This window comes from Pituophis catenifer, unplaced genomic scaffold (genome assembly GCF_029215685.1).
Source record: "Pituophis catenifer annectens isolate HBS135680 unplaced genomic scaffold, rPitCat1.0.hap2 SCAF_10, whole genome shotgun sequence".
Classification (NCBI taxonomy): domain Eukaryota; kingdom Metazoa; phylum Chordata; class Lepidosauria; order Squamata; family Colubridae; genus Pituophis; species Pituophis catenifer.
Window position 1 is genome coordinate 74,040 of NW_027256890.1, and position 12,307 is coordinate 86,346.

At 49.8% G+C, this 12,307-nt stretch overlaps 1 protein-coding gene across 1 annotated transcript in view; it reads left to right on the plus strand.

Moving 5' to 3' along the window:
- The first annotated feature begins 2,473 nt into the window (after positions 1–2,473).
- SLC2A11 (solute carrier family 2 member 11) overlaps positions 2,474–12,307 on the plus strand; it is a 38,385-nt gene continuing 28,551 nt past the window's right edge. Inside the window, exons 1-6 of the mRNA XM_070951059.1 lie at positions 2,474–2,560; positions 3,610–3,708; positions 4,209–4,369; positions 7,304–7,428; positions 8,726–8,855; positions 9,100–9,248. Of these exons, the coding sequence (XP_070807160.1) occupies positions 2,474–2,560; positions 3,610–3,708; positions 4,209–4,369; positions 7,304–7,428; positions 8,726–8,855; positions 9,100–9,248 (751 nt within the window). The remainder of the gene's footprint in view (positions 2,561–3,609; positions 3,709–4,208; positions 4,370–7,303; positions 7,429–8,725; positions 8,856–9,099; positions 9,249–12,307) is intronic.

Genomic DNA, 12,307 nt, shown 5'->3' on the forward strand with positions numbered 1-12,307 from the left:
GTAGATGTTAAAGAGCAGAGGGGAGAGAACTGATCTCTGAGGCACCCCACAAGTGAGAGGCCTCTGGGAGGATCCCTGACCCCCCGCCCAGACAAACTGCAGACGACCAGAGAGATAGGAGGAGAACCACTGTAAAACAGTGCCTCCTAACCCCATCTCCCCAAGTGCTGCAGCAGGATACCATGGTCGATGGTATCAAAAGCCGCTGAGAGGTCAAGAAGGACCAGGATGGAGGAACAACCCCCATCCCTGGCCTGCCAGAGATCATTTACTAGGGCGACCAATGCCATTTCCGTGCTGTGACCACGCCTGAAGCCAGATTGGTAAGGATCGAGGTAGTCAGTTTCCTCCAGGAATTGAGGGAATTGCTGCGCCACCACGGACTCAACAACCTTCGCTAAAAAGCGAAGGTTGGAGACTGGACGGTAGTTGTTAAGAACGTCAGGGTCCAGGTTAGGCTTCTTAAGGAGGGGTTGAACCACTGCCTCTTTGAGTGCTGCGGGGAAGACCCCCTCCTTTAATGAAGCGTTGACAACAGCCTGGATCCAGTCTCCAGTCACCTCTCTGGCTGCCGAAACTAGCCAGGAGGGACAAGGATCCAATAAACACATGGAGGACCCTAGCCTACCCATAATCCTGTCCATGTCATCCAGTGAAACAGGCTCAGACTCAACCCAGATGTTTCCACAAGACTAGCCCCTGTCACCTCAACGGACTCTGTCCAGTTGAAGTCCAACCCGGTCCAAATCTGAGTGATTTTATCTTGCAGAAACTGTGCAAAATCCTCAGCACGGCCCTGCAAGGGGTCCTCCCTCGCTCCCTGATTAAGGAGGGAGTGGGTCACTCTAAACAGGGCTGCTGGGCAGTTTTCTGCAGATGCAATGAGAGTGGCGAAATAGTTACGTTTCGCCACTTCCATCACCACAAGATAAGACCTAATATGGGTTCTTAGTTGTGTTCAGTCAGACTCGGATCGGGAAGATCTCCAACCACCCTCCAGGCGTCTTTTCCGATGCTTCATTTCCCTGAGCTCCGGGGTGAACCAAGGAGCCGCCCGGGATCTGCATTGGATCAGAGGCCGCAAAGGCATGATTCGATCCAGGGCCCCCACTGCAGCCCATTCCCAGGCTGCGACAAGGGCCTCGGATGAATCATGAGCTAAGGAGGCAGGAAATGACCCAAGCTCCATCAGGAACCTTTTGGGTTCCATCAGGCGCCTGGGGCAGAACCATCTTACTGGTTCCACACCCCTGCGACGGGGGATGGCAGTGGGAAAGTCAAGCCTAAGGATGGAATGATCGGTCCATGACAGAGGGTCGATAAAGTCCCCTCCCCACGATCATTTATCCACCGTCCAGAGAGAAAAATCAGGTTGAGTGTGTGTCCTCCAATGTGAGTTGGGCCCTGTACAATCTGAGTTAGGTCCATGGCCATCATGGAGGTCATGAACTCCCGCACCAACTCAGATGTCTCACCAGCCGACGGCAGGTTGAAATCTCCCACAACCACAAGGTTGGGTAGTTCCACCGCCAATTCGGCTAAGACATCTAGTAGTGCGGACAGGGCTGAGGCCACGCAGCTGGGGGAGAGGTACGTGATCAACAGCCCTGACTGAACTCCAGGGTCCCATTTCAAAAGAAGGGATTCACAACCACCTATCTGAGGAACGGTGACCTCCCTAGGACTAAGACTTTCCTTTATAATTATCGCCACTCCTCCGCCCCTCCCCTGGAGTCGCGGCTGGTGAAGTATCCGGAAACCTGGGGGACATAAATCCACGAGAGGGACACCACCCTCTGGTCCCAGCCCGGTCTCAGTGATACAAGCCAGGTCCGCGTCCTCCTCGTCAATAAGATCTCGAACGAGGAGGGCCTTGTTCACCACGGACCTGGCATTCAAATATACCAGCCAGAGTCCAGGGCTCCGCACTTCATCGCCGTCGGGGGAGCAGGATGAGCTGAGGGGGCAGGAGAGCGCCACCGCTTGAACAAAGCGGGGGTGCTCTCCAAGCCCCCCCTCTCCCGACCTCCGCCTCTCCCAACCATCACAGGGATTGGAAGACCCTCTCTCCACCGAGCCTCATCGTTCCCTCCCCCTCCCCCCTTCCCCCACAACCATCCGACGGGCCCAATTGCTGAACCATAGGAGCCGCCCCTGGCTCATCCCTCACCACCCACCTCCTGGGTCCCCTTAAAATTTGGTTAAAAGTCTTAATTAAAAAACCCCTCAGACCACGCTTAGAAGCATGCCACCATTCGGGGTTCCAAAACCCATCCTTGAGGTAGGCCTTCGATAAATCCAAAGGCCATGTCTGCGAGAGGGGGGCATCTCACAGAGCGAGGAGGGTCACCAAAGTGTAAGACAGAATAAATATGAGAAGTGGGTGGGAAGACAGCGACAGGGGACCGAGATGGTAAACAAGAGGGGAAGAATGACAAAATAGGAGTAAACCAGGCCGGCAAACCAGGCCGGCATGTCCACCACTCTCTCACAGCGGTGGGGGAGTCCAGAAGCTGCAGTGAATGAATCCAGCGGAACCAGCCGCAACCACGTTCTCACGGTGGGTAGGTGGGGAGCAACCACCAGCGGAGTAATGGAACAGGTCCTAGGGACATGATGCAGCAGCAGTCCACCAGGACTCACAGCTCTTCAGCCTGTAACTCCATGTCTCTGTCCAATACATTGAGTCCAATGAAGGCAGTAATAGGGGGTAAAAAGATGAGGTGTAACACATCGCGATGAGAGAGGAGCCAGGGATCAGATGGCAGTTCAAAAAGGAGGAGGATGACAAGGTCCCAATAAACAACTGAAGATGAATAAGCAGGCGGGCCAAACCAAGGCAGGCAACAGTCTGGGGGGGGCATCAAAAACGGGGGAGGGAGAGGCCCCAGGGAAGAGCAAGATGGATAATTACCACTTCCCCTCCGGCCAACTCCCAATCCCCAGATCTTCTTCAGGTCCACCAACCCCACAGTCATAGTCTGTCCATGCTGGGATATTACAACCCAGATCCAGATCTTCCTGGCCTCACGCCCTTCAGGGGCTATTAGATGTAATTCCTAGCAGAATAATCTGCTGGGCCATAGTCCCTTCATCTCCGGTGTGGCACTCACCACCATCGACAAGGCCTCCACAATACTCGTTGACCTAATCCCAGCAGATTCATCAGGGGGGCTAACAATCTTACAGCAATCACAGCGCCTGTAGCACCCTCCAATGTAGAATGTAGAATCGCCGAGGGTATACAGCGTCTAAAGCGCCGATCCGGCCGATGAAGCTCTGATGGCCGTGGCGCTGTTGCAGAGGCCGACGCCGCCCTCCTAGCGGCGCCCAGCTGATGCAATCCTCTCATCGCCATCGCCCTCCCCAGGAGAGAGCCGTCTTCTGCTGGAGACGGCTCATTTAAACTGCCGGAGGCTCAGCATATTGGGCAGGGGGCCGAAGAATGGAAAAACGGCTGCCCCCCCGGTTTCCCGTCGCTCGTTCTTACATCCCCAATTTCAGCCGACACTTCAGGGAACCGCCATCTTGCGCATGAGAGCTGGAAAAAAAAAACAACTTCCCATCCAGGTGCTGCACTTGCCAACTTTACTTGTGATTCTTCCCCAGGTTCGAGGTAAGATCCTGATCCTGACAATCTGTGCAGCTGGGATTGGTGGCACTTTTCAGTATGGCTACAATCTCACCATCATCAACGCCCCCACTGTGGTAAGGTGGCCCTTTTGTTACCACACCTTGATCACCTCTCATTGGAACAGGCCCCCAAGGGAGGGACAGCCTCTCATCCTCCCCCCTCCCCCCAGATTTTGGGCTCATCTCATGAGCTCTTTGGCAGATGCTCCCCTCATCTCACAAAGTGAAGGGCAGGACAGGTCGGCCTTGGGAGAAACCTAACATTATCTCCTAACTCCTCTGATGTGTAGCAGTGTCCTCTTGTGAGGAGGGTTCAGAAACAACAAATGTCCTCTGGGACAGCTGCCCTTCAGCTAAGGCACAGGCTTTCTGGATATTTCCCAGATTCTTCCTGCAGCTTTTGAGGAGTCATAGCTTGTGAAGTAACTAAATTCAGACCTCCTCTAGTGGTTTTCATGGCTCCTACCCACTGCCACACCAGCAGTTCCCAGAGCAGCTGGTTTTCAGTGGGTGGGGCTCTGTGTGATCCAGCTCTGATTTCTCCCACACAATATATTTTTTTCTTCATCCTGTAGTTCATCCAGTCCTTTATTAATGAAACCTGGTTGGATCGCACTGGAGCTGCCTTGGAGGCAAAAATGATCACGCTGGTCTGGTCCTTCATTGTTGCCGTGTATCCTTTGGGGGGCCTGGTTGGAGCACTAATTGCTGCTCCCATGGCTGTGAAGATGGGCAGGTGAGGGGTCGGGAGGCCTGTGCTGGACTGGATCAGCCTCTCTCAGCAGGAGGAATATCTTCTAGTGTCTTCTAGAACTGGATTCAGCCAGGAGCATTTGGACACCGGACTCCAGATAGCTGTCTTTATCATACATTTAATGAAACCAAATGGAATGCAATTGAAGCTACTTTTTGCCAGCTTAACTCTTATCAAATTATTTCCTGGTAACCTGCTATTTTCTCCATGTTGACAGGTTCCAGTTGGATGATCCTGATCACTAATGCAGCCTGGTCATGAGTGAGGGGCAGGAAACTTGGGTGCGCCATACACTGCAAAAGGGAGCTGGAAGTTGGTAGTTGTAGTCTAGCTGTACAAGAGTTCTGTCAGAGGGCTGCAAACTAAGGAGTGTGAGGGCTGGACGAGGACAGGGACAAAGTCTTTTTCCTCCCTTGTGGGCTGCTCAGAGGCTGCCTACCCTTTTGCTCAGCTAAGCAGCCCAAAGAATGCAGGGTTGGCAGGGGCAGCTCAGAGTCCCAGGAGGAGCCCCTGTAAGCAGAGACCCCTGAAGTTTCATTTGCATTCAGGCATGCATTGAGGCTTTCCAGTCCGCACTCCCATGCCCAGATCTCCTCTGTTCTCTCAGGGTTTGGCATCTCAGCTCTTGGGAAAGGGTGGGAGTGGCTCAGTAGGCATGGCTGAGTGGTCGCAGCCAGGTCGCCACAACTAGGTAGGCATGGTTAGGTGAGATGGCTGACTTGACATGGTTGGCTCAATGCCACTAACTCGGCACAGCTGACTCGGTAGGTGCAGCCAACTCCACCTTGCTGCCTGGGGATGGCATGGAACAAATCGCACCAGCTAACTCGACTTGGAGACAATGCCCCACAAGCTTCTCACCTCCCCAAATTCCCGGCAGCCAAGCGTGTGCACGTGCACACACATATACAGACCGCAGCCCAAGTTTGGGGCTTTTGTACACAGAGGAAGGAGAAGTCCTTCTCCCCAAACCCAGGCATGACTGCAGCTTGCCAGCTCAGATGTGGATAAAAGTCTCCAAGCTTGGAATGGTGTGTGTGTATGTGTATGTGTGTGCGCACACAGCATGACAAAGGAGACATTCTTTTCCCAGTCCCAGATATCTGAGCACTGGTATTTCCCTGTCCGGTGCCCCCTCCTGGCAGAGCAGGCGGCAGAGGATGAGGCTGCTGTGCATGGAAGCATGGAGGAGAAAGTTTGCAGGAAGCAGTTTCCTCCAACTTTTGCCTTGACAGATATCTGGAGAGAAGGAAGGGGTGGCAGAGGAGCAGTGCTCCCTGGTCCTGAACGAGGGAGGCTGGCCCTTCTTGAAAGGGAATCCCCATTTCCAAGCATGCATGGTAAGGATGCGGGCAGATTGGGCCAGCCTTCCCTCATGCAGTTCCCCCACCACCCCTCCTTCTCTCCAGAGATCTTTGTAGTTCGATCAAGAAAAAGAAGAAAGAAATGACATTATTAATATATTATAAATGAGTGCTTGAAGACTGCACAATGCTCTGGTGCAGATCAGCAATGATATGCTCAATAGTTCCCCTTTAAAATCGCTACATTGTTTTCCAACTCTATAGTTTTAAAATAATCTTCATCGCCAATGATTTTGTAATAAATGATTTGCTGTTAGATTGGCTTATATAAAATGGACGATTGCTTTAAGAACTAGCCACATGTAAATCAGCACCAGAAATGACAGTAACATTTATGATGATTTTATATATAAAACAGATCAATGTATGAACTCTATTATATATTCTGCTTCCATGACCTGCGGCAAATATATGTGTCTTTTTGGCATGCTATTTCTAAGCAGTAAATTATGCAGCAATCTGTTAATATCTAATAAAACGTTAGCTAAAAAATGTGGGCAAAAATGGGGAGAAAGTCCACTGAATAACAAGCAATCTCAGAATTAAGTCAAGAGTTTCTGAAGTCTTCAAATTGTAAATGGAATAATTCATTACATGCGGGAACCTGTTTATTTTTAAAAAATATTTGTTTCATTTGCCTCCCTCATGCAGGATAGGGGAGCACTGCTCCCCTGCCTCCTCTTCTTGCTCTCCAGAGATCTGTCAAGGCAGAAGTTTGACTGCTCACCTCCACATGCAGCAATGTCACCCTCGCCTCCTGCTTTGCCTGGCCAGCCTCCCCCACAGCTCCCCTGCCACCCCCTCCTTTTCTCCAGAGATTTGTCAAGGCAGAAGTTGGACTCGGAGGAAACTGCTTCATGAAAACTTTCTCCTCTGTCCTTCCATGTGCAGCAGCATTGTCCTCCTGCTTTGCCGGGAGGGGGCACTGGATAGGGAAACGCCAGTGCTCAGATATCTGAGATTGGGAGAAGAATGTCTCCTTTGGCGTGCTGCACGCGTGTGCACATGCACACACACACACCACATACACATACACCATTTCAAGCTTGGAGACTTAGCCACATCTGAGCTGGCAAACTGCCAATCGTGCCTGGGCTTGGGGAGAAGTCCCCAAACCTGAAATGCAAGGTGTGCATGAGCACATGCTTGGCTGATGGCAGTTTGGGGAGGTGAGAAGATTGTGGGGCACTGAGTTGTTCCTTCATCAAGTCAGCAATGTGACTTGTTCCATCCTGACCCAGCAGTCCTGAATCAACAGGGCCAAGACTACTGCACTTCTCCGGCCAGTCGTAACCCAGCCATGCCTACTCAGCCATGCCCACCTGGCCACTGAGTCTTCCCATTCCACTTGGGGGTGGGGGGGGGAAAGGCCATTAACATGCCACTGCCTGTTTAAGATCTTGGCACTGGAACCCAGGCTGTCTGCCACTCTGGCCATGCAAGGAGCCACAGAAGCAGCCGTGATGCTGAATGACGGCCAAGAGAGGCCCAGGAAAGAGGCAAACAAAGCAAAACAAGCCTTTGAAACTTTTTTCCCTTGGTTCCCCTGAAGGAAGAAATCTTTACTGCTGAACAACGCATTTGTGGCCCTTGCTGCACTGCTGGTGGGGTTCAGCCGGGTGGCGAAATCCTTTGAAATGATCTTGCTGAGCAGATTTTTTGCTGGCATCAATTCTGGTAGGTCCAAGACATGAGGAGATACACGGTCGCTGAAGCATTTTGAAAAGCAGTCTATGCTATCTGACCAGGGTTTGCTCCTTGAAGATAGGTCAGGGCTACAACCTGGAGCCAAGAATCCATCAAAATCTGCTTTTGCCTTTCAATGGCGGCCGGGGGTGGGGGGGAGGTTCTTGATCTCTCAGTTGCTTTCAATATTATTGACGATGGTATCCTTCCTAGCTGGCTCTGAGGATTGGGAATGGGAAGACAGAACTTTGGGGTGTTCTCTTCATTTGGGGGGGGGGGCTGATTCCACAATTGTTGGCTAGGATACATTGAGGATACCCAATTGTGTCTTTTAACACCAGACTGGCCAAATGACGCTGTCAAGATTAGTCTGGGAGGGGAGGAACCATTTCTGACTCAATCCTATCAATGGTTGCAGATATAAGGTCTCCTGCTTTGCGCAGGCTGTTGGACTAGAAGACCTCCAAGTATGTTTCTTTGTGAGGGCCACTGAATCTGAGGATAGTCCATCTTTAAACTTGGGTGGGGTTGTTGTTGTTAGTTGTGAAGTTGTGTCCAACCCATCGTGACCCCATGGACAATGTTTCTCCAGGCCTTCCTGTCCTCTACCATCCTCTGGAGTCCATTTAAACTCATTGAATGGGGTAGCACCTCCTTATTTAGTGCATGATCTGGGGATCTTTATATGGACTCACAGCTCCTGCTCAATATGCAGCTGATGGTGTAGACAGAAAGTTCTTCGCACAGCAGCATCTACTGTATCAGTTGTGTCTTTTTTCTTGACCAGGAGGCTCTTCAGACAATCAGTTATGCCCTAGACTCCACTATTGCAATGCACTTGAAGACCACTAAGGAGCTTCAGTTGGTCCAGAATACAGTGGCATGGGTAGTGCCTTGATATGCCCATGGGATTCTTCTGATCTGCATTGATTGACATTTTCCCCCTGGTGTAATTGAGGTGCTAGAAACCCTATGTGGCACAGGACTTGGTTTTTTAAGGGAGACCCTATCTACTGTCATACCTGTTGGTTGAGGCCAAAGAAGCACAAGCAGAAAGCCTCGTTTAGCGAAAGGGAAGGGAAAGGAGAGAGTATTCACAGAATAAAACTTTATGTCAGCCCCTCAAGATGCATGAAGCTTGAGGGACTGACACTTTGGCTGGAAAGTTCACTCATTTAGCATGAAAAGCCATGGCTGACCAATCCCTGTCACCAGAAGCCAAGTGGTCATAATAGATGTCATAAAATAAATATGTTTCCTTTCTGAGACTGGGGACTTGTCTGCACAGGAGTGGCCATGAGCATCCAGCCCATGTACTTGGGGGAAAGCGCACCCAAGGAGCTGCGTGGAGCCGTGGCTATGACTTCGGCATCTTTCACAGCCCTCGGCCTGGTGCTTGGCCAGGTGGCTGGACTCAGGTGAGATACAAAGGTCTGGGGAAACCTGGGGTGTGTGTGTCATCTACAAGAAACACCTTTTGTTAGGGGCCTGCTGTAGGGTACCCAGAGCTTGGCTATGCGCCGCACCTTAAACAAACCTTAAACACGGCAAAAAGGCCTTTTGTATGGATTGAGACATTGCTGTGATGACAATTGACAATTAAAAGTCTGTTAAATGAGACCCTGCATCTGTTTCCATAAGTGACTCTGGATTTTAATGCAGGGAAATCTTGGGAGCAGAAGAGAGCTGGCCTATTCTTCTAGCCAGCAATGTGGTGCCTGGGTTGATCCAGCTGGTGTTTCTGCCCTGGGCTCCAGAAAGCCCCCGCTACCTCTTGATTGACCGAGGAGATCAAGATTCATGCATCTCTGGTAAGCAAGGGTGTCCAGATCAGCCTCCTGTCCTGAGGTACAGCCCAGAGAGTAAATCGTTATAGGGATATTTATTTATTTATTAGAATTTGTCAAACAAAAACGAGAACAAGAATAAAAGAATAAAAATATAGTAACGTTAGCACACTTATGCATGCCACCTCTAGTAACCACTTAAGTATGTAACATCCACGGAAGTCAATTTGTGACTGAAACTGAAAATTTGTAGCTGAAACAATTGAATCAGGTAGAGCATTCCAAACTTTGACAATTCTGTTACAGAAATCATATTTTTTACAGTCAAGTTTAGCACAATTTACATTGAGTTTAAAGCAGTTGTTAGTGCACGTATTATTGCGATTAAAACAAAAATAGTCATTTTATTAAGGCTTTAGGATCATTTCCCATGTTAACTGTGGCCTTGACCTTAAACAAGATATGAACTCTCATATCTTGATTGGCAAATTCTATTCTCTGGCTGTAATACTGCTGATGACCATTACAACATTTTCTTGCATGAAGTCAAAAGAATCATTAAACTTTACGTACCACTAATATCCCACAAAACCAGAAAAAATAAACTACCAATAACAATAAGGAATTTACAATCCAAAAAAAAATCTCTGTGGCAAAAAACCAAAACTAACTATGTAGCTAACTTCAAAAACCGTTATAACAATTTATGCCAACAAATAAAGACTGAATGCACCAATTATCACATCAAGCAAGAAGAAAATCTTCTACACACAAAATCCACCCGTGCCTTCTATAATTTTGTAAACAACAAACTTAAAGACTCGAGATCCATCCCACCCCTAAAATTAATTAATTAATTAATTAATCGGTTAATTCTTAACCGATGAACCAAATTGGCTTAATCATCTTATATTCACATTTTATATGTATGTTATTTTAACTGTTCACCGCCCTGAGTCCTTCGGGAGAAGGGCGGTATAGAAATTGAATAAATAAATAAATAAATAAATAAATAAATAAATAAATAAATAAATAAATAAATAAAAGGTCCAAACAACAAAGACTGTATTGACGAAACCATTAAAGCCAATCTCTTTAACATGTTCTTCGGCTCAGTCTTTGTAAACAGCAACAACACATACCCAATATTTCCCAGTCGTACTTGTAAGATCCGGTGGGGAAACAGAGGCGGAGGCTAGGCTGCTCAGAACATCAACTTTATTGTAACACCAACTAGAACAAGCAATTCCACATAGTGGCAACAACAACCAAGCCATCTGACAGCTACTTAAACAGCAAGCTGTCAGACAGCGCAAACCAATGCGCAAGCAGCAATTTCCCGCTAATTTAGTTGCTCGCGTCTTAACCAATCTGCAGCGGCTGGCAACATGGCCTGTGTGTGTGGAGTTGTAACTCTGAGGACTCAACAGTACTACAGACAATTACAATGATTACGGTGATCTTATACATATTGATTTTACAGAAGACAATGTTGAAAAGGCACTAGATTTAGATTTTAGATTTTATTTAAATTTGTATACCGCCCTTCTCCTGGTGGACTCAGGGCGGTGCACAGCCAAGTAAAAAACATCCAATACAAAAGTTAAAAATTTAAAAGAATTATATCCTTTGGCCGAAAAATTAAGAACCTTACGGCTAAAACCCATTAAACAATTAAAAATCTAATATCTCAAAAACGGGGGGGGGGGGGGTTTTTCACACCAGCCCTGCCTGATGGAAGAGAAAAGTTTTTAGGGCGTGGCGAAAAGCCCGGAGATCTGATATCCTCCGTATCTCCGGGGGCAAATCGTTCCAGAGGGCAGGTGCTGCCACAAAGAAGGCCCTCCCCCTGGGGGTCACCAGCCGACACTGCCTAGCTGACGGCACCCTGAGGAGTCCCTCTCTATGGGAGCGTACTGGCTGGTGGGAGGCTATTGGTGGCAGGAGGCAGTCCCGCAAATACCCAGGTCCAATGCCATGGAGCGCTTTAAAGGTGGTAACCAATACCTTGAAGCGCACCCTGAAGTCCACTGGGAGCCAATGCAGCTCACGCAGGAGAGGTGTCACATGGGAGCACCCTCTCGCTCCCATAATCCCCCGCACAGCCGCACTCTGCACCAGCTGGAGCCTCCAGGTGCACCTCAAGGGGAGCCCCATGTAGAGAGCATTGCAGTAGTCCAGGCAGGAAGTGACGAGTGCCTGAGTGACTGTGCGTAAGGAGTCCCGATCCAGAAAGGGACGCAACTTGCGAATCAGGCGAACCTGATAAAAAGCCCCCCTGGCCATGGCCGTCATATGTTCTTCTAAAGACAGCCGTGCATCCAGGAGGATACCCAAGTTGCGAACCCTCTCCGTGGGGGCCAATAACTCGCCCCCAATAGCCAGTGGTGGCGCCAGCTGGCTATATTGGGACGCCGGAAGCCACAGCCACTCGGTCTTGGAGGGGTTGAGTTTAAGCCTGTTACTCCCCATCCAGATCCGCACAGCCTCCAAGCACCGGGACATCACTTCAAGGGCATCGTTGGGATGGCCTGGGGTGGAAATGTACAGCTGAGTCTTGTCAGCGTACTGATGGAATTCCACCCCGAAGCCATGGATGATCTCGCCCAGCGGCTTCACATAAATGTTGAACAGAAGGGGTGAGAGGACTGATCCCTGCGGCACCCCACAGACAAGGCGCCTCGGGGTCGACCTCTGCCCCCCTGCCAACACTGACTGCATCCGGTCGGAGAGATAGGAGGAGAACCACCGTAGAACAGTGCCCCCCACTCCCAGCCCCTCCAACCGGCGCAGCATGATACCATGGTCGATGGTATCAAAAGCCGCTGAGAGATCTAACAGGACCAGGATAGAGGAACAACCCCTATCCCGAGCCCTCCAGAGATCATCCACCAACGCGACCAATGCCGTTTCCGTGCTGTGCCCAGGCCTGAAGCTGGACTGGCGTGGCTCCAGATAGACAGCTTCATCCAGGTACCCAGGCAGCTTTCGTGCCACCACACTCTGGACAACCTTCGCCACAAAGGGAAGGTTGGAGACCGGACGATAGTTAGCCAAAACAGCCGGATCCAGAGCAGGCTTCT